General features: G+C 50.2%; 1 protein-coding gene across 1 annotated transcript in view; it reads left to right on the top strand.

Moving 5' to 3' along the window:
* The window catches only part of LOC119964226 (receptor-type tyrosine-protein phosphatase beta-like), a 95,161-nt gene that overhangs the window by 68,075 nt on the left and 4,073 nt on the right, over positions 1–23,013 (top strand). Inside the window, exons 16-22 of the mRNA XM_038793510.1 lie at positions 2,703–2,963; positions 5,695–5,955; positions 8,145–8,405; positions 11,961–12,221; positions 15,787–16,047; positions 19,954–20,214; positions 22,376–22,642. Coding sequence (XP_038649438.1) covers positions 2,703–2,963; positions 5,695–5,955; positions 8,145–8,405; positions 11,961–12,221; positions 15,787–16,047; positions 19,954–20,214; positions 22,376–22,642 — 1,833 coding nt within the window. The remainder of the gene's footprint in view (positions 1–2,702; positions 2,964–5,694; positions 5,956–8,144; positions 8,406–11,960; positions 12,222–15,786; positions 16,048–19,953; positions 20,215–22,375; positions 22,643–23,013) is intronic.

Raw genomic sequence — 23,013 nt, 5'->3', positions numbered from 1 at the left:
TCTTACCGCGCAACCACTGACCACCCGCCTTGGCTTCTGGTTCTGCACAGTGACACCAGCCGTATGGATGCCCCCCGCCACAACGCCCCCTGCCCTAAACTCCCCGCCCGACTGGCCACTACCCACTGGCACACCACGTAGGGCAACACCCATGGCAGCCCCCAGCGAGGGCAGTGCCAGCCAATGGTACCCCTGGCATCAGGGACAGGCGCCAGGGCCGGAGGCCCCCACGGTGCCAGTCACTGCCGGTGCAGGGGTCAGGGGATGGGGGGGGGGGGGGGAAGTGACATGCGAGGGCGGAGCCCGCAGTGCCAACCAGGGCCACCGGGTGGCCAGCAAACCTGGTTGGACCCAGGAGTATGGCTCTTTGCCAACATGTTGGGCTTTCACCCCCTGCAGACAATGGATTTTGGAGTTTGGCAACAATGGTGGCCGCCCTGGTGGTCGCAGCAGCTCTGCGAGATGCCCGGCTACCGGATGGGCGGGAGTAGCTCAAAGAGGAGGTGGAAGCTGTGCAGGTGGCAGCTGACCAGGCTGGAGAGCTGGCCATCCAACAGACCAGATGCTGGCATACCTGGCACCGCGGGGGTATAGGGAAGGACAGCCGCTCCCAGTGTACATGACAGGGGTCCTTCCAGGAGCAGAGTGGGGACATGTCCGGGATCTCACAGACCTCGGTGCACAGGAGCATCCGTGCTGTCCTATATGCTCAGGTGGATCCATGCATCTATTTTGATGTAGACCGAGCCCACCAGGATGCCCTGGCAGCGGGATTCTTCACCATCACCGGGATGCCCCGGGTCAAGGTGGCGATCGGCGGGACACATGTCGCCCTAAGGGCACGTGCGAATAACAGGCCACTCTACACTAACATCAGCTGGTCTGTGACCATCAGCTGGTCTGTGACCATCAGCTGGTCTGTGACCATCAGCTGGTCTGTGACCATCAGCTGGTCTGTGACCATCAGCTGGTCTGTGACCATCAGCTGGTCTGTGACCATCAGCTGGTCTGTGACCATCATACACATCTGCACCCGATACCCGGGCAGTGTGCACAATGCCTTCATCCTGGCACACTCGGCGGTTCCTCACATGTTCGCGATGCCCCCCCCCCCCCCCCCCCCCCCCCCCCCCCCGGGGCTCTGAGGGGTTGGCTCCTGGGTGACAGTGGTTACCTGCTGTGGTCATGGCTGATGACACCTATTTGGAGGCCAGAGATCAACGTGGACCCGTTACAATGACCAGGAGTGTGATTGAGCGGTGCGTCGACCACTAGATGATGGTTCAGGTGTGTGGACCATTCTGGAGGGGCCCTCCAGTATGACACTGAGAGGGTCACCTGCATTGTGACAGCCTGCCGCATCCTTCACAACATCGCACAGCGGAGGGGCGACGTGCTGGAGGAGGAGGAGGAAGGGCAGGCCTCGCCCAATGAGGAGGATGCGGGGGAGGGGGAGAATGGTCAGGACATCGGGCCCTGGCAGGCATGAGAGGCCGCAAGATGTGTGCGTCGGGGCCAATGCGCACGTGACACTCTGATCGTTCCAGATTCATCGACTAGGAGGGGGGTAGGGTGGGGGGGGGGGGGGGGGGGGGGGGGGGGGGTGGGTGTGTCTGGCCAGGGGCACAGACACCGCATCCCAAACCCACACCCCCTCATTTCCCACCCCAGTCACCACACCCCGCCTGCACCCCCATCCATGATACATACCTGCCACGCTAAGGAAAGTCCAGAGTAAAACGCCAGTGTTTTTACACTGACATGGGGACATAGCCCCATTATTGGAGAATCCAGCCCATGATGTTGACAGGATTATGTTGTGTAATTATAGGTTGCCAACATGATCCGAATTAGATTCTCACCTGATTTTACCTAAATTTTTGGTAAGAGAATGTTAAATCATCGTCCTTTATTAATCCTGCATCTACCAAGCCAATTGGCTGGTTCATTACCAACAGATGTGCTCTGCTGTCAATACGAAGGGATAAAATGTGTATGGAAACGGGCAACAATTTAACTCAGTCAGGCCAGTGTGTTTGTATACATCAAACAAGAGTGAATTAAAGAAGAGAGAGTAAGTGTAGAGAGAGAGAGACACACAGATAGCAGAATTTAGTTGTGGTGAATGTATAAGCACTATTAATTCACCAGTATACTGTGTTGCATTATGCCATGCCATTAACCCTGTAGGCTCCATCTATGGGCCACTGTGTGGCTTCACCAACAGGGGGAGATGTGGAGCTCCGCCCATAGCTCCGCCCCTTATACGAAGTATAGGAGCACCTGACCTGCGGGACCGCCTTCAGTAATGTACCAGTCGCAGGCAGGCAAAGTTGTAAGCTGATTAAAACCACTGTTCACTTCGACTCGAGTCTCCGAGTGAATTGATGGTCGCATTATTAGTCAAACATGAGAGAGATTCAAAGTAAGGTGTAATCCCTGGGGCCATTTAGGCTCAGGCGTTCTAATTTAGTTATATATGGCATTGATGTAAATCTGATTGTCCAGTTTATAGATAAGTAGAACAAATAACTACTTCAAATTATTTCCAATCCAGCTTAACAAAATTTACATTCAATAACATACATTCAAGTAAAATCAGATTATTTTGAAACTCTCTTTCATCAAGCTACATTTTGTTCAACAATTTAACAAAATATCTGTTTTCTATGGCTAAAAAAATATTCTCATTCACATTTCAGCACCATGTGATCTGCAGAATGTCACAGCTTATGTTGACTGTGAGACAAGAACTACAATGGTGTCATGGGATCTCAGTCATGGGGCATTAACATACATCGCAACAGCAGAAGCAACTGACGGCCATGTGGATTCTTGTATGACAACAGGCACCAACTGTGAATTAGTGTCTGTGGAATGTGGTCACAAATACACTGTCACTGTTCTAGCACTCAATGACATGTGTAACATCTCTGAAAGTTACAGTCAGCAGATGGAGACAGGTAATAGTCTGGCTCTATTAGCAGTCTCGCTGTCAAGTAATACCTAATAATAAAGAAAAGCATTGTTTTAACAAAAACCTTAAATATTTGCAGGTTAATTTCAAAACTTTTCAATCCAGCATGAAATACTGAAATTAAGTGAAAGCTTTCGCAGAGAAGTATGTCTTCCTAAATGAGTCATTAAAGCAGTGTAAAGTTAAAGTCATCATAACCCCAGATGACCACAAGTTGCTTTTACCTGTGAGGGGGGAGAGCTGACTGGTGGTGATTTCACCTGGGGATCACCACACCTCAGGCGAGAAGCAAGGTTGAGAAGGCGAGGCCTTCATGAATAATCTCAGCCGGTACAGGAATTCAACCCGCGCTGTTGGCCTCAATCTGCATCACAAACCAACTGAGCTAAATCAGCCCAAAGGAGCATAATCTTCGTGGGAAAGCGCCTTGCTGCTCCCATTTTGATGCAGGCCACTTGCTAAGATACTTGGCCATTCAGACCAGGGAGGCTTTATGTTCTGTCTTGGTCTGCAATGGGGTTAGTTGCTCGCAGCCTGCGTGCTAATAGGAACATCACAGTCGACTTCAGTGTAGACTAGGAAAGCAGAAAGCATTGCTTGGATTGCCATTCCTGATTTCATAGAATTTATTTCATAGAATTTACAGTGCAGAAGGAGGCCATTCGGCCCATCGAGTCTGCACCGGCTCTTGGAAAGAGCACCCTACCTCCACCCTATCCCCATAACCCAGTAACCCCACCTAAATTTATCATGGCCAATCCACCTAACCTGCACATCTTTGGACTGTGGGAGGAAACCGGAGCACCCCACGCACACAGAGGGCGAACGTGCAGACTCCGCATAGACAGTGACCCAAGCCGGGAATCGAACCTGGGACCCTGGAGCTGTGAAGCATTTGTGCTAACCACTATGCTACTATGCTGCCCCAATCAGCAGCCAGTGTTAAAAGTAGCGTGAGGACAGAAGTAGACATCAGCAATATCTCTGCCATCTAGATCTGTACATGGGGATGGTAAATTGGGCACGTTTTAGTGAAACAGAAACCAGGAATGCTGGAAATAGGCAGTCAGCACCTATAGTGAGAAACATTTATCTTTCAGTGTGATGTACCATCGATTGTACGCGAGGCGAGTGATTTACCAAAGTCTGGCTTTAATTGACTAGAACACAGCTCTGCGATCGTCTACAGTGGAAAAGGACGATCGTCAGGCATCTGAGCATTTATACCTCGTTAATAGAGGAGTGGTTAACTCAGCCTCTCGGCCAATCGGTCGAGAGGCACATGACCGACCAGGGCCAATGGTAAGCCGACGTACTGGCCCAATGGCAGACGAGTATGCAGATCATATCACCACACAGTGGTAACTTTTAATGAGCTGCTGAGTATTTCCTACATTTGCCATCTTTTCCTTCATTTTTATATAATGAATTTTCAATAAAAAGTGTCCTTGCGGACGCACAGAGTCAAAAGTTGGCTTGTTTCAAAGCGGTGTTATGTGGACTACATAGATTCCCCAGAGGCAGACAGTGTCACCAGCTGCTAGCTGTATAACTTATGCAGGTTTCTTCAATGATACCAATGAGGAAACCTTTGTGGGTCATGCAGGTAGCAGCTGCTGGCCCTGACTGTCCCTTGCAAATTGATGTCCACATAATACTGCTCTGAAATCACTTGCTCAGTGTCTATACTTTGTATGTGGATATGTGCATAATATATTGATAAATAAATATAATTGGATAGAATAGCTAAAGAAAATGGCCAACTATGAAAGAGCAGAAGCTGGGATTATCATGGTTAAACTTGGAAAACTAGTGCGGAAAACAGATAGGAATGGAGTGTAATCAGAAAAGTATAAAACCAGAGAAAACCCATTAGTGTCCAACACACTTGAATTAGATTGTTCCTTCATCTTGCCAGTTTATGTCTTCACTGGCACACTTTACAGCTTTCACTCCAATATGACATTATCAGGGCGGGATTCTGTGATCCTGAGGCTAAGTGCTGATGCCGTCGGAAACGCTGTTGTGTTTCTCAACGGCGCCAACATGGCCTCAGGATCAGCAATTGGGCCAATACGGCACTGGAGCAAACCACGCCACTACAGCTGCTGATCCTGGCGTGAACTGGGCGCTGCGGGGTCCGCGGATGCGCAGTGACACTCGCACCAACGCGCACAGGCGCAGTGTCTCCCTTCTCCACGCCGGCCCCGATGCAACATGGCGCAGGGCTATAGGGGCCAGCGCGGAAGAAAGGAGGCCCCCAGCCTGAGAGGCCAGCCCACCCATCGGTGGGATCCGATCGTGGACCAGGCCACATCGGAGGCCCCCCCCAGGGTTGGACCGCCGTGCCCCCCCCCCCCCCACCCCCTCCCCACAGGCCGCCCCCTTCCACGCTGAGGTCCCGCCGGCTGAGAGAAGGTGTGCACAGCGCCGGCGGGACTCCATTTTTTTTACGACGGCCGCTGAGCCCATCCCGAGAATCGCCGCGCCAACCATGCCGGCGCCAATGGCGTCGATTGTCCGCTCTGCGGAGAATCGCATCCCGGCGTCTAGGCGGCGTGGCGCGATTCACGGCGGTCGCGGGGATTCTCCGGCCTAGCCCCAACCTGAGAGAATCCCGCCCTCAGTGTCTGTGGAATTAGAAAGGAGACTTCTATGTAAAATGAAATTACAGAACCAATGTGAACTATTATTGTGATGTATTTTTGTTTCTGAAGCACCTTGTGCGCCGGGGGTTGTGGAAGCTGTTCTGCAATGTGAAAGTAACACAGCGTTGGTGACTTGGGAAGAAAGCGACGGGGCAGAACTGTACGCTGCTAGAGCGCAAACGGATAACGGGCACACGACTTGGTGCAACACAACGGAAACACACTGTGACCTGCCTGAGATGTGGTGTGGGCAGACATATGAAGTAACAGTAAAGGCACTGTCCGAGAACTGCGGGAGTAATAGTAGTCACAACATTCAACTTCAAACAGGTGGGCATAACTTTCTAAAAGGATTACATACATTCCATTCACAATTTAAGTCCAAGAGAAGGACAACTGTCTGTTTTCAGCAGTGTATCTTGCACATGGAAATGCGCATTTATGTTCAAACAGAGCTGAAACTTGGGCGGCTTTCAACCTTAACAGACTGCGCTGCGGTTTGGTTAATTCATCAACAAAGTATGGAATCACATAAAGGAATCACCCAGTCAAATATTTATCATTTTTTTTACACAAACATTTTAGTGAGGCATTTCTGGTTTTATAACAGCAAAAGATACAAATACAAATGAAAACATAATTCAATGTGTAACAGCCCCCCCCCCCCAACCAATAACCATATCCCACCAACATAGCTTGTACAAACAAACCCCAAGTCCCTTCATCTCCTCTCGCTGATCCCACCTAAACTAAATTAAACTAAACTAAACTAATTCCCCCACCCACTTATTCCCTAATCCCCCCTCTTATTGTATCTGCTAACAGTTTAGTTTTCCCCGAAGAAGATCGAACCCTAACATTGACCCTCTCAGGGCGAACTTGATTTTCTCAAGCCTGAGAAACCCAACCATGTCGCTAACCCATATCCCTTAATTCGGGGGCTCCGAGTCCCTCTGCGCCAATAAGATCCGTCTCCGGGCTACCAAGGAGGCAAAGGCCAAAACGCCAGAATCTCTCACCCCCTGGACTCTGTTCTAGCACTTAATGACACTCCAAAGATCGCCACCTCCGGACTCGGCGCCACCCTCGTTTTTAGCACCGTGGACATGACATCGGCAAATCCCTGCCCGAATCCCCTAAGCTTCGGACATGCCCAAAACATGTGGGCATGATTTACAGGCCCTCCTGCACACCTGACACACCTGTCCTCTATCCCCAAAAAACCTGCTCATCCGGGCCACCGTCATGTGTGCCCGGTGAACCACCTTAAATTGTATCCGGCTGAGCCTGGCAGAATATTTATTATTATTAAACAGTGCAATATATGGTAACTAAGAGCAGAGGAGTACATATTCTCACTATTAAAGGATTATCCATAGTTTTGCCCATGGGATATCGAAACAAGCAAATTTATCTGGAGTGGCATTAGTGATGTTGAAAGGATGAATATGGAGAGCTGCAGTTTATGAAGCTCCACCTTTTGGTAAATATGTGAAGCGGAAGGCATGACTGTCACAGAATGGAGATTCCCAATTAAAGAGTACACAATATACAAGGCAAATGAGATATATTTTAATGTTTTCTACCATTGTTATTATAAGGCCATGCATTACAGCAAATTAATATGCTATATACACCATCTTAAAATGAAGCCAAATAAAATGCAACTTTCCTTCTAGAGATATAGGGCGGGATTCTCCGCCCTGCTGCGCCACATTTCTGCCTCACCACGCCGGCAGGATTCAGCCGGTTAATGGGGTTTCCCACTGTGGGGCAGCCCCATGCCGTTGGGAAACCCCCAGGTGCCGGCAAAATGGACCATTCCGCGGCGGAGAATCCCACCCACAATTACAGGCTTGTTTTTTCTACGTGGATAGGATGGGTGTCGAGGGATACAGCACTAGGAAGTGCTGAGGGTTTTGGCCAAGGGTGGAATCATGACTGGTACAGGCTTGGAGGACCGAAGGGCCTGTCCCTGTGCTGTATTGTTCTCTGTTCTTTGTTATTCTTTGTTCAAACAAACCTTCGAACCATTCTAATTCCCTTTTTAAAAAATGATTTGCATGAGACGCATTGAATAAATTACAGTGGATGCATTAACTAAACAATTAAATAAGAAAACCTAAGCTATACCTATGACAGCGAGGTAGCATATTTAATTTCAGGTATTTCAATTTGGTACTTTTTTATTAAGAATTATTTTACATGATGGCATTAGAAGTTTGCCTCATTATGAAATGTCTAGGAACTCGAGCAGTGCTAGATTTTGAAGCCTTCCAATCAGTGGACATCACTGCTTACAGTTGATGGGTGTGTGTTGTAAGCTGCACACAAATAGACGGAACACTTGTAGGTAAGTAGAAGAGCTCTGCCTTAATGTTACTAAGAAGCTATCATTGTCTTGAATGAGCAGTCTTGGATATTGCTAATGAGTAGACATCTCTCACTAATGTAAAGCAACCTCATTGTCTGTCATTTATAATGTCGGCATTTTTTTTTGGTTTCCCTCATGTTAATAGCACCATGCGCTCCACAGCACATTGACGTCTCTGTGGCCTGTGACAAAAACAGTGCATCAGTTCACTGGGGACACACTGATGGGGCACAGTCATACTTTGCCATTGGAGAAGGAGGCAATGGACATAATGTTACATGCAATACAAGTGACACATTCTGTGAAGTCCAAGGGCTGCACTGTGGCCAAGAATACAGCTTCACTGTCAAAGCTGCCAATGCTATGTGTGAGAGTGCAGTGAATTCCGGCTTCAGAGTTCATACAGGTAACACTTACACTGTCAGTGACACTGTAAACTGCAGTGTTGCACCTATTCAATTAGCCAATAGATGTGTATTATTGGTACAACTTTTTATCTTCAGCAACAAATTAAAGCAGAAGAATGATTTGGAAATGAACTTTACACTTCATAATGAATTCTTTACTGTTAATTTCAGAATATATTTTTTAATAATCTATCTCCTATGGTTATGGGGTGGATTTAATTCCATCATTGTCGGGGTGAGAATCAAGCACTCTTGTACTAGACATCTAGTACATACCCTGCCTGATTCGCATTCATTCTTAGGAAATGGGCATCACTGGCAAGCCTGGCATTTATTGCTATGCCTGGCTTCCCTGACAAGATGGTAGTAGGTAAAATGGCAGTTTGATACAACTGATAATAGTGAACTTCAGAGGGCAGTATAAGAGTCAGCTATGTTTTTTAAAAATAAATTTTGAGTACCAAATTATTATTTTTTTTCAAATTAAGAGGCAATTTAGCATGGCCAATCCACCGAACCCGCACATCTTTGGGGGTGAGACCCATGAGACACGGGGAGAATGTACAAATGAGTCAGCCATGTTGATCGCCGCCTGGAGTCAAATGCAGGCCAGAATGGGGAGGACAGCAAGCTTCCTCCTTATAGGACATTAACAAACCAGTTGCCAATTTTACAACAATCTGTCAACTTCATGATCACCTTCACATGGATTTTGTTTATTAAACTGAATTCAAACTCTGGTATTTGAAGTAATCTTTTCTGGACTATTGGTCCAGGCCTCTGGGTTACCAGACCAGTAATGTAAACACACCGTACCCCATTAAATGGACAGCTAATCCTTTCTCACTTCAAATTTTACCACCCGTCAAAGGAAAGACCGAGGACTGGATTTTCCCGATGGAGGTGGAACCCATCCCACAGCTCATTCCTGCCTCCATTGCCAGCCTGCCAAAACTTTAAAATATAATTTGGCATTTATTTCATATAAGATCATAAGATATAGGAGCAGAATCAGGCCATTGAGCCCATCAAGTCTGCTCCACCATTCAATCATGGCTGATATGTTTCTCATCTCCATTCTCCTGTTTTTTCCCCATAACACTTGATCCCCTTATTAATCAAGAACCTATCTATCTCTGTCTTAAAGACAGTTAGCGTCCTTCTGCGGCAAAGAGTTCCACAGATTCACCACCCTCTGGCTGAGGAAATACCTCCTCATCTCGGTTTTAAAGGATCGTACCTTCAGTCTGAGGCTGTGCCCTTGGGTTCTAGTCTCTTCTACTAGTGGAAACATCCTCTCGACGTTCACTCTAACCAGGCCTCGCAGTATTCAGTATATTTCAATGAGTTCCCCCCTCATCCTTCTAACTCCATTGAGTACAGACCCAGGCCGGGATTCTCCAATCCCGCGGCCAAGTTCTGATGCCGGCACCAACCACTCCGGCGTCAACAGTCCCCGATAATGGGGAATGCTCCCCTTCCTAGGGGGCTATGTCAGCGGCGGAGTGGTCCCTGCAGCTGCAGCCGGCGCAGAACGGCCGGCGCAAGTTCACGCATACATTCTACGGCTAGTGTGATTATGCTCATGCGCGAAACGGCCGGCGTGATTCCGCGCATGTGCGTGGGTTTCCATCTCCTCACCGGCCCTTGGGAAAAATGGCGGAGCCCTAAAAGGACCCGGCGTGGAAAACATAGGCCCCCACGGAACCAGCCCGCCCACCGATCGGTAGGCCCCAATCGCAGGCCAGGCCAATGTGGGACTCCCCTTCTCCCCTCCCCGGGGTCGGATCCCCCCGTCCCTCCTCCAGGACAGCACCCACAGACACACTTTCCAGGTCCCGCCGTGTGGGACCTGAGTAACCCATGCCGGCGGGACTCGACCGAACTCGGCGGCCACTCGGCCCGTCGGGGCCTGGAGAATTGCCAGAGGGGCCACTTTCAACGGCCCCCGACCAGCACGGCGGCGATCCTGCGGGCACCTGAGAATCGGCAGCAGAGAATCGGTAAGCCGGCGTCGGGGCGCGAGTCGCGATTCTCGCGTCCCCACGGGGATTCTCCGACCCCACGCCAGGTCGGAGAATCCCGGCCCCAGAGTCCTCAACCGCTCCTCATATGACAAGCCCTTCATTCCATGGATCACTCTTGTGAACCTCCTCTGGACCCTCTCCAAGGCCAGCACATCCTTCCTTAGATATGGGGCTGAAAATGCTCACAATATTCCAAATGGGGTCTGACCAGAACCTTATGCAGCCTCAGTAGTACATCCCTGCTCTTGTATTCTAGCCCTCTCAAAATGAATGCTAACATTGCATTTGCCTTCCTAACTGCCAACTGAACCTACATGTTAACCTGAAGAGAATCCTGAATTAGGACTCCCAAATCCCTTTGTGCTTCAGATTTCCGAGCCTTTTCCAAGTTAGAAAATAATCCATGTCCCTATTCTTCCTACCTAAGTTCATAACCTCACCACACTTTTCCACATTGTGTTCCATCTGCCACTTCTTTGCTCACTCCCCGAGCCTGTCCAAGACCTTCTGCAGCCTTCCCGTTTCCTCAATACTACCTGTCCCTCTACATATCTTTGCATCATCTGCAAACTTAGCTACAGTGCCCTCAGTTCTTTCTTCCAGACCATCAATGTATATCCTAACACTGACCCCTGTGGAAAATCGCTAGTCACTGCCATCCTGAAAAGGACCCCTTTATTCCCACTCTCTGCCTTCTGTCAGTCAGCCAATCCTCTATCCATGCCACTACATTGCCCTAACACCATGGGCTCTTATTTTATTCACCAGCCTCCTATGAGGCATTTTGTCAAAGGCCTTCTGGAAATCACATCCACTGGCTCTCTTTTGTCTAAATTCCTTGTTACCTCATCAAGGAATTCTAACAGATTTGTCAGGCATGACCTCCCTTGAAGCCGTGCTGACTCAGCCCTGTTTTATGATGCATTTTCAAGTACTCTGCAATCTCATCCTTAATAATGGATTCTAAGGTCTTACCAACGATTGAAGTCAGTCTAACTGACCTGTAATTTTCCCTTCTTAAACAATGGTGTTACATTAGCCATTTTCCAGTCCTCTGGGACCTTCTCTGACTCCAGTGATTCCTGAAAGATCACCACCAATGCCTCCACCATCTCCTCAGCTATCTCCTTCAGAACTCTGGGGTGTAGTCCATCCGGTTCAGGTGATTTATCCACCTTCAGACCTTTCAGCTTTCCAGCATTTTTCCTTAGTGAAGACCACTACAGTCACCTTTGCCCCCTGACGCTCTTGGAGTTCTGGTATGCCACTGGTGTCTCCACCATGAAGACTGATGCAAAGTACCTATTCAGTTCCTCTGCCATATCAATGTTCCCCGTTATTACTTCTCCAGCCTCATTTTCCAGTGGGCGGGATCCTTCACCTTAAGTTCCCTAACGTTTGCCTCATTACACACAACATGATATGATATATGATATATTAATGTTATTTTATTGGTGAAATCATAGGCTGTGTGCTTAGTTTTCCATTTAAAATCTTACTTCTGCAATTGTGTTTTCCAACATGTAGCACCATGTCTTCCCACCAATGTCACAGCAGTTATGCATTGCAACATCAGTTCTGCCACTATATCCTGGGGGAAGAGTCAGGGTGCAGCGTCATATATTGCAACAGCAAGAAATCAAGATGGCGAGGTTTACTGGTGCAATACATCGAGTACACATTGTGAAATTGGACAACTGCACTGCAGTCACAAATACACCATAACTGTAAAAGCGTTGGATGGAAAATGTCACGGTGTACAAAGTGATCCTTTTGAAATCCAATCAGGTAATAAAAATGTGTTTTTAATTAGTTATTAAAATACTTGTACATGGATTTGCCATAGGTTATTATAGTTGGAAGATAATCCAATAAAAAGTAGACAGCCACGTTAAACGAGTCAACAAGGTGATCTGTGGCTTTGTATGGGTGGGTAAGACCTTGCGAGTAAAAAAGGGGATGCTGTTCTATGTTCTATGTTCTATGAAGCATAGCCGGGGGGAGGGCGGGCTGGTGCTACCGAACTTTAGTAATTATTATTGGCACGTCAGTTCAAACAACCTGCCCGCATCTATCCTATCTCTTCCCTTCATAATTTTAAATGTTTCCATAAGATCCCCCCGCATCCTTCTAAATTCCAACGAGTACGGTCCCAGTCTACTCAACCTCTCCTCGTAATCCAACCCCTTCAGCTCTGGGATTAACCTAGTGAATCTCCTCGGCACACCCTCCAGTGCCAGTACGTCCTTTCTCAGGTAAGGAGACCAAAACTGAACACAATACGCCAGGTATGGCCTCACTAACACCTTATACAATTGCAGCATAACCTCACTAGTCTTAAACTCCATCCCTCTAGCAATGAAGGGCAACATTCCATTCACCTTCTTAATCACCTGTTGCGCCTGTAAACCAACTTTTTGCGACTCATGCACTAGCACACCCAGGTCTCTCTGCACAGCAGCATGTTTTAATATTTTATCATTTAAATAATAATCCCTTTTGCTGTTATTCCTACCAAAATGGATAACCTCACATTTGTCAACATTGTATTCCATCTGCCAGACCATAATCCATTCACTTAACCTATCCAAATCCCTCTGCAGACTTCTGGTATCCTTTGCATTTTTTGCTTTACCACTCATCTTAGTGTCGTCTGCAAACCTGGACACATTGCCCTTGGTCCCCAACTCCAAATCATCTATGTAAATTGTGAACAATTGTGGGCCCAACATGGATCCCTGAGGGACACCACTAGCTACTGATCGCCAACCAGAGAAACACCTATTAATCCCCACTCTTTGCTTTCTATTAATTAACCAATCCTCTATCTATGCTACTACTTTTACCCTTAATGCCATGCATCTTTATCTTATGTGACCCAGTACCCGGCCGATCTTGATGAGGTTCTGCAGAAAATATCCCGCTTTCAGATGAGCATGGCCAAGGCGCTGCAGAGCTTGTCCCAGTCACAGGTGGGCATAGGTGAGGCGCTGCAGAGCATGACCCCATCACTGAGGAGCATCGCCGAGGGCATCGACCCAATGGTGCAGACCATGGAGAACCACCAGGGCTGTCAGAGCCAGATGACGCTGGGGCAGCCAGGGCTCGAACCAGCTGCTCCTCCGACACAAGGTGGACCCCAGGGCCCTAAGGGCACCGATAAGGAGGAAGGGGTGCCGGGTGCCAAGCCAGACCTGTCCCATTGAGTGGCGACGGTGGCCACCAGCACTCCCGAGTTCCACCCCTCTAATGAGGTCACGTCTCGCAGTCCGCAGACAGGACAGAGAGGCAGGGCTGTGCATTTGCCGCAGACAAGTGAGCCGGGGCCCTCCGGCCCCGGAGCCCGGGGCATCAAAGACCACAGGACGAGGTAAGCAGCTGGCTGCCTCCATCTCAGATGTGCATGCTGAGGAATCACCAAGACGTAGTGGCAGAGCTGGGAGGGCCAAGCACTGAGGGCACCGGGGAGGGTGGAGGAGGTAGGGCGGAGTTGGTGGAGGGAGGGTGTGTGTTGGGGGGTGGGGGCAGGGCCGGCCCAAGGTACCGGCAACTCGGGCAGTCGCCCGGGGCGCAATGTGCTCGGGGGCGCCAGAGACTCGGGTCCCGCGCATGCGCAGTTGGCCGGCGCCAACCAGCCTTCCGCCCCCCCTCCGTCCGCCGCCCCCCCCCCCGTTCCCCTTCCGTCCGCCCCCCCCCCTCGGCCCGCCCCCCCCCCTCTCGGCCCGGCCCGCCCCCCCATCAGCCCAGCCCGCCCCCCCCTCGTCCCGCCCCCCTCGGCCCGCCCCCCCCCCCTCGGCCCGCCCCGCCCCCTCGGCCCGCCCCCCCACGGCCCGCCCCCCCTCGGCCTCGGCCCCGCCCCCCCCCCCCGGGCCCGCCCCCGCCCGAAGGGCGCCGAAGTTCAGCTTGCCCGGGGCGCCAGCAACCCTAGGGCCAGCGCTGGGTGGGGGTGGGGGAAGCACCATCGGAAGTGGGATCAACACATTAAACATCTTTTCGCAAAACCATTATAATGCCTCTGACACTTGCTTCCGCAATGCGGGCTGACCCCTGGACCCTTTGCCCATCTCTCCAGGCATCTCCCCCCACCCCCTCCCCTTATCGCTGACCCACCCTCCGGCCGTGGACATGTCCCCGGAGCTGTGTCCCATCTCCTGGGTGTTCGGATGTTGTATGTGTGGTGTTGCCTCCCGCAGTGCTCAAGCCATCAGGGTGTGATTGGGATGCTAGGCATTGACTCCCACATGCTGCATGGCCCGTCCACCCATGGAATACACTTGTCTGAAGAGCTCACTTAACCATGAGGGTCTCCCACCCCCCACAGAGCACAGGTGTGGCAAGCCCAACACCCCGTGGACTCTTTGCACGTGAGCAAAGATGGCTGCTCACAGAAGCCCTTCTGCCAGGTTCACGTTTTTCAAAAGGAGCACTAATGGACGCCAGCGTGAGCACTTGCTGGGGAAGCTGCTGAATGACAGGAGGCCTTTGGATATGGAATCGCTCTCGTTAATTGTATGGAAATGCGGCTTAAGTGGTGATAATTGGTTTCTCACCACGCTATGGCGAGATTCCAATTTCGCCTATGGGAGCAGGCCGGATGCATCACAAACTCTTTGGCACCTGATGCTGATCTCGTTTTTGGCCTTTCCCGCTAATCATCAGCTTCATTACGCTTGAGCGAGAGCAAAACAAAGCCAGAGAATCGTGCCCAAAGGTTATGGAGGACAGGCGGAAAAGAGGAGTTAAGGCCACAATCAGATCAGCCTTACCTCCAATATAAATTGTTTAAAAGTTGCTTAAACCAACCCTACCCAAGAAGCAATGCACTACAAACCTGCCATCTTTGGTCTCCCAATCAAAACATAACCCAGTCAGATGTTATTGTGTTGAGGAGGATCAGAAACCAAGACGTTCACCTGATCATTCTAACTCTGAGGGAAAATCTAAGACTGGAGTTGTTTTAAACATGCTAGACTTTTGAATTTACACGAGTAAAATGGGGGATATTATTTATTCATAATTCACTTATTTCTTGTTTGAGCATATATTTCTCATGTAAGAAAAATATTACCTTCTTCATTCTAGTTCTAAGCGTTTGTAGAAAATGCTAATTAAATGCATAATTTTTCTACAAAGACGAGGGTTCCGGGAACTGTAGCTAATATTCACACATTTCTTCCAGCCTATTTCTCCTAAGCGTGTTGACTGCTGCTCAGGTATGGTTTCATAGGTTCTGGTACCTCTTCTCATCTGACTCAGGTGTCCATTCTCTGTGAGCCATGGTGCTGAATGTTGGCAGATGGTTTGACTTTGATGCATAAACTGTGATCTGATTTTCTTCTTTGCTATCTTTCAGCACCATGCGCACCACAGGATGTTGAAGCTAATCTGAACTGTGCGACTGGTATTGTGTTGGTTTCATGGAATCGGAGCACTGGAGCGGTGCTGTACATTGCAACAGCAGAGGGAAACAATGGCCTCAGAAAATCATGCAGTACCACAAACAGGAGCTGTGAAATGTCTGACCTAACTTGTGGACAGACTTACACTATCGTCGTAATTGCACAAGGCCAGTCGTGTGACAGTACACCAAGTCGCAGCTTTGATATCAGCACAGGTACTTTCAGTTTCTGTCTCCGAGCAAGCCAATGTTCTATTGACTAAATCCTTTGCCAAGATCTGGATAATATCTTGATCCATTAGGAAATTTGGGAAGGAAATCTGGGGCGGGATTCTCAGCCCGGGGCCGGACAGGAGAATCCCGGCGACTGGCGCGAATCGCGCCATGTCGCCCCGACACCGGCATGCAATTCTCTGCACAGTGGAGTGTGGTTGGCACGGCACCAGTCGGGGGCCACTCTAAGCGGGTGGCTCCTCACCGTTTCTCGGCCCAGAATGGGCCGAGCGGCCGTCGTAAAAAAGCCGAGTCCCACCGGCGCTGTTCATACCTGCTCTCAGCCGGCAAGGAACTCGGTGTGGAAGGGTCGGGGGGGGGGGGGGGGGGGGGGGGGGGTGGCCTGGGGGGGGAGGGGGGGGGGGGGTCCGACCCTGAGGGGGCCTCCAATGTGGCCTGGCTCACAATCGGGGCCCACCAATCAGCAGGCCGGCCTCTCTGGCTGGGGGCCTCCTTTCTTCTGCGCCGGCCGCTGCAGCCCTGCGCCATGTTGCGTCGGGGTCGGTGCGTTAAAGGAAGCCACTGAGCATGTGCGCGTTGGCGCCGGTGCCACTGCGCCTGCGTGGATCCCACGGCGCCCAATTGATCCCGGAGCTGGAGCGGCGTGGGTCACTCCAGTGTCATGCTGGTCACCTGTAGGGGCCATAATTGCTGATGCTGAGGCCACGTTGTCGGCGTCGAGAAACACGACGGTGTTTCCGACGGCGTCAACATTTAGTCTCAGGGTCACAGAATCCTGCTCCTGGGGCGGGATTCTCCCATACCCAGCGGGGCGGGGGTCCCACCGGGGCGGGGGTCTCAGTGGGGCGAGTGGCGTGAACCACTCTGGCGTGGGGCCACCCCAAAGGTGCGGAATCCTCTGCGCCTTTATGGGCTAGGCCTGCCCTGGAGTGGTTGGCGACCCGCCGGCAGCCGTGGAAGGTCTTTGGCACCGCGCCGGCGCTGGTCTGCGCATGTGCGGGAGTGTCAGCTGCTGCTGACGTCATCCTCACGCAGGCGCGGGGGGGGGGGGGGTTCACCAACGCGTCGGCTATGGTGGAGGCTTATATGGCCAGCGCATAGGAAAAGAGTGCCCCCACGGCACAGGCCCGCCTGCGGATCGGTGGGCCCCGATCGCGGGCCAGGCCACCGTGGGGGCATCCCCCCCCCCCCCCGGGGCCAGATCGCCCCACGCCCCCAGGACCCCGGAGCCCGCCTGCGCCACCAGTTCCTGCCAGTAAGGGCCTAGTCCAATTTACGCCGGCGGGATTGGCGTAGAATCAGCGGGACTTCGGCATATCGCAGGCTGGAGAATCGCCGGTGGGGGGGGGTGGGGGGTGCCTGCCGACTGGCGCGGCCCGATTCCTAATCTCTGGTGCCGGAGAATTTGGCGGACGGCGGGGACGGGATTCACGCTGCCCCCCGGTGATGGGTCGGAGAATCCGGCCCCAATGTCCTTGCTTTCTGCTCTGGCCTACCCGTGATTCCAGACCCACAGTAATGTGGTCTGCCCTCTAAAATGAGGGAGGCTCAGACTCTCCAAAAAGCAGCAGTTATAAATGCAGAGGGCTGAGGGAGAAAATGTGAGGAAAGCAAAATCCTTCCTGGTTTGCATGAACTGTCTGATCTGCTCATCAGCTGTCATGAAGAGCAGTTTAGAGTAAAAAGACCACTTCAAAGTTCAAACAGGTCAGGCAAGGCTGCCTGAGATCACCATGCCAAGAGTGATCTTCTGGTTGCCCAGGGCTGGAAGGGAAAGTCCAGACACGGGACCCCTTCCCAGGGGAGGGCCCCAGCATCAACCTCTCACTCCTAGCCTGAGTCCACCTAACCCTCAGGATCTTTGAGCGACCCTCCCTCTACAGTCTGGCAGTGGCAGAGGGACACATAAGCTGAGCTAACCTACTTGACCTCCCTCAGTGTCCAGCGTGCCAGGACAGCGTTTGTCAATATTTACACCAAAGACCGCCTGATGGGGGGAGTTCCCACTTTGGGTGGTCGCAGCATAACAGGGAGGGGGGATGGTGGATATTCTGGCTTCCAATCTGTTCATCGCATACAAATGAATGCTTACGAGCTGTTTGCATGTTCCAATCAGCGCAGGGTGGGAATGGAGACTGGGAATGGGTCTGCTGCCCAACGCTGATCCTGTTTTTGGGACGACATGGGATTCTCCCCCGATCGGGATTCCCAATCTTAGTGGCGGGGAGCAGAGAATGACGTCCTATATCAGAATTATGGAAACATGAGGAACTCCCCTGTTGTCTGTCCTCTTTGCAATCTCTCCACTTTGCAGCCTCTCTCATTGCCATCAGTCCGGTGTTCAGGCAGATATGCCACTGCTTTTCCAATCACAGGCTGTTTCTCGTATTTACTGCTGATAGGCTCACTTGTGATGGAACAAGTATGGGAGAGAAACTGCCTGTGATTGGAGGGGCAGCTCCTTGGGGGTTCAGTCACTTCCAAGTACGGAGTGACTTTTCTTTCATTGGTCGCCCCCGTGATTGAATTTTCCCAGGCCCTTTGAAAGTTTGTGTGGGCAAATTTCCCTGCTGCCCTTGTGTATTTTGAACCCTTTCTGGGGAAGGAAACCTGTTGTCTGTTCCCAGTTTTGTCTCTGTGACTCCAGTACCTCTGAAGTAACCTTGCAGGCCACTCAGTTGGATCATCACTGGGTCAGATCAATCAGGGATGGGGAATAAATGTTTGCGATGCTCACTTACTTGTAAGAAACACAAACTATCCCATATTAATACACTGTAATTACTGGGGAATTTAACCATTATGGTTTGAACTTTATGCGTCCTGAGGAAAACAGCAAGGTTGCAACTGGGCCTCAGTGTAGTGTGAATGGAGCCGCTCTGAGCTTTTAAAGAGTGAATCCAAACACAGGTCGCGGGATTCCCCGTTCCCCGACGCCGATTTCCAAATCGGTGATTGGGCGGAGAATCGCTTTTCACAATGGAATCGGGGGCGGCACCTGTTTTTAGATGCTCCACCCCCTCCAAAACGACATCACCGAGGAGTACGCCTCATACCGTTGGGACGGCCTCAGGACGGTACCTGAAGGCCCTCCCCCGATGCTCCTCCCCCGATGGGCCGTGTTCCCGACCGTGTGTTTGACGTGTGGTCTCAGTGGTCGCGGAACTCAGCGTGGCAGCTGCAGACTATGTCCAGCGTCGCCAACAGTCGTGAGGGAGCCATGATGCTGGCCGGGGCGGGGGGCTTCGGCGAAGGCTGAGGTGGCCCGGGGGTGGTGAGGGGGTGTCCAGGGGGAAATATCTGGCAGGTGGGGTCGGTGCACGGTCGGTGCCACGTTGTACGACTCGACCGCTGCAGGTTGTTGACCTTTGCATGCGTGGCCATGGACCTGGCAATTCTCCAGGCGTTTATATAAGGAAGGCCGTGCGTTCTACATGGTACGGCTGTTAGCCCCTCATCGGGCGGAGGATCGCTGTTGGGGCCTCGCCGATGTTTCCCACGTAAAACACCACGGATCCTCCGGACATCGTCCCAAAATCGGAGAATCCAGCCCAGGAAACTTGTATCAGACCAGACACAATATCAATTGTTCTCATCCACTCTCTGACAGGCCAACAGTACATAACACCAACATGATTAAATCGCTTTTTTTTGGTGCATCTTCGCACACAGTTTTGTTCCATTTGGGGAAAAGTGATCAGGTGGTGGGAGGATTTGGGGCTGATTATCAGTCTGTTGAACCAAGTCACAAACACTCCTTCCATGGCCAACAAATCCTGAGCCTCCAGCCCAGAAGTAGGGACGCTAACACTGAAGTACAAGGCCTGTAGTAAACAGTATTCAATGATTTCTGATTTATGCTAATGAGATTAATGGATATATTTTCAGAACCATGTACCCCACAGAATGTTGATGCTGCGCTGGACTGCACTACTAACATTGCATTGGTGTCCTGGAACTCCAGTAATGGTTCAGGATTATACACTGCCAACGCTGCAGGCAGAGATGGACAACAACACTCCTGCATCACCTCAAATACATGGTGTGAAATCATTGATCTGCATTGTGACGAGTGGTACAATGTGACAGTGACAGCACATGATGATAACTGCAACAGCTTAGAAAGTTTAGAAAAAGAAATCAAAACAGGTAAATTTTGCATGATTAATTATTTTGTATTTACTCAAATAATGAATCTAAGCAAGTACGCACTTCTTGAGATATCTTGCATAATTGAAAATACTATTCCATTCAGAGGCAAAGGCTGTCAAACTAGTTAATGATCTGGGGCGGCACGGTGGCACAGTACTTAGCACTGCTGCCTCACGCTGTTGAGGACCCGAGTTCGACCCCAGCCCTGGCTCACTGTCCATGTGGAGTTTGCACATTCTCCCCGTGTCTGCATGGGTTTCACCCCACAACCCAAAGATGTGTAGGGTAGGTGGATTGGCCATGCTAAATTGTCCCTTAATTGACAAAAAAAAGAACTGCGGGCGGAATTCTCCGCTCCCGCGCGGCATCGGGAAGGCCGCTCCTCGCACCCTATTCACCCCCCCCCCCCCAGGGGGCTAGGAACGGCGCTCCGTAAATCTCGGCCACCGGGCCTTACGCTTGCGTCAAGGCAGCGCGCCGAGAATGACGCGATGGCGGCGCCTAAGTGACGTCAGCCGCGCATGCACAGTTTGGCCGGCTCCAACCCGCACATGCACGGTTGCCGTCTTTCCCTCCACTGCCCCGCAAGACGTGGCGCCTTGATCGTGCGGGGCTGCGGAGGGGAAGAGTGCGTCTCTTGGAGACGCCGGCCCGACGATCGGTGGGCACCGATCGCGGGCCAGTCCCCTCCCGAGCACGGCCGTGGTGCTCACTCCCCTCTCCGCCCCCCACAAGCCACAAATGAAACTTTGGCGCCATGTTCACGATGGCAGCGACCAGTTGTGGTTGCCGCCATCGTGAACCGGTCTGGAACGTCAGGCCGCTCGGCCCATCCGGGCCGGAGAATCGCCGGTCGCCGTGAAAAACGGCGAGCGCCGATTCTCCGAGCGGGGTTTGGGAGAATCGCGGGGGGTGCCAGGGCGGCGTGTCATGAGTCGCCCGGCCCTCCCGCGATTCTCCCACATAGCGTGGGGAGCGGAGAATCGCGCCCTGGGTGCACAAAATTTATTCTTAAAAACTAGTTAATGACCTGAAAGTAGATCTCGTTCCATATTTAGATCAACATGAGAAATAGTTTCAAAGGCTGCACACTGACTCTCAGTTGAGCCCATTGTCATATTCAATCACCTCTTTATGTCAACAATTCCCTCTTATAATTGTGAGTAAACATCTATCAACTAACATCAATTTTAAATCTACAAGTTTATACAAATTATTTCCAAACAATTTCCATAGAGGAATGGTTTAAAAAAATTTGAAGACTTGACTGGGCTTTAGAATTTCTGATGGAAAACTTTTTTTTTTAAAATATCATTTTTATTGGAATTTTTTACAGAAAATATAAAACATAACGACAAACAATGAAATGCAACAAAATAACCCATAATAACCGTACCACCCCCAGACCGTATCGACGCATGTATCCCATCCCCCACCCCCCCATCCCCAATGAACAACAAAAGGACTTCAAAATAAATTTAAATTAAATAAACAAACATAGTCATCGTCCGCCCCCCCCCACCTTTTCCCTCCCCCCCCCCCCCCCCCCCCCCCCCCCCCCCAGGTTGCTGCTGCTACTGTCCCCGTACCCTATCGTTGAGCCAGAAAGTTGAGAAAAGGTTGCCACCGCCTAAAGAACCCTTGTACCGACCCTCTCAGGGTGAATTTGACCTTCTCTAGCTTAATAAAACCCGCCATGTCATTGATCCAGGTCTCAGATTGTGGTCAAAATATGACAACAGGAAGTAAATTTTGTTGTCAAAAATGCATGCATTTTCAAGATTGTTTGGTGGATATCTATTTTAAGTTAAAAGCAGGTTTTCTGGTTACTGATTTTCTTGATGATTAAAAAATGTAAATAACATATACAACAAATCCATCTAGATAGCCAACATGAATAAAAATTAGGTCTGTACCTTTCTATCTACCAAGTGCCGATTCCAGTGTTCAAACAAAATTCACTCAGTGCTGGGCAGGGTTTGAAGCTACTGCACTGCAACAAATCAAATTTGCTTATACAACCAAAGTACTCCCCTTTATCTGCCGCAACATGCAGTGTTGCCAGTGATCGTGTTGGTGCAAAACATAACGTACTGTAATCGATTCTTATTGCAAATATCAATAACTGGCACTAACAACTTACTTTTGTGATACCTAGCACCATGTGACCCAATCAACCCAACCGCATACTTGGACTGTGATGCGGATGCTATTGAGGTTTTCTGGGATAACAGTGATGGAGCAGTGTCATATGCCGTGGTAGCAGAAAATGGTGATGGATTGACACATTCCTGTAACACGACAGACACATACTGTGAGCTCGCAAACTTACAATGTGGCCAAATATACAACATATCCATAATAGGATTCAATGAACCGTGTAACACCTTACGGCCCTCCAAGAGTTTTACAACAATTGAAACAGGTAAAAGTATTTTACTTTACGCCATAGTTGATTAATTTAATTCATTCCAGTTTCATTTTAATGCTTTGCGCAGATAATTTGAAGAAGTACTGATCATATCTGAGAGTTGGGTTAATGTTGCTAAATCCAGCACTCTGTTCCATTGCATTATCAACCTTCTTCATATCCATTCCCTCAATAACACCTGCTTTTTCTGGATACTCTGAAATAAATATTTCTCTGTATGGCGCCCTATGGGATTTAGTCCATAATTTCTTTACATTTCAATTGAACATATCCAGTCAGGTATTGAATGAGGACTTAACATGTTTTTGCAGCAGCGTCCATTATCTTTAAATCCTGGATCTGCTGCATTCCCAAGTTTGTGTCCT

This window comes from Scyliorhinus canicula, chromosome 4 (assembly GCF_902713615.1).
Source record: "Scyliorhinus canicula chromosome 4, sScyCan1.1, whole genome shotgun sequence".
Classification (NCBI taxonomy): domain Eukaryota; kingdom Metazoa; phylum Chordata; class Chondrichthyes; order Carcharhiniformes; family Scyliorhinidae; genus Scyliorhinus; species Scyliorhinus canicula.
Note: the sequence above shows the minus strand (reverse complement) of the source record. Positions and strands in the feature narration are given on the sequence as shown.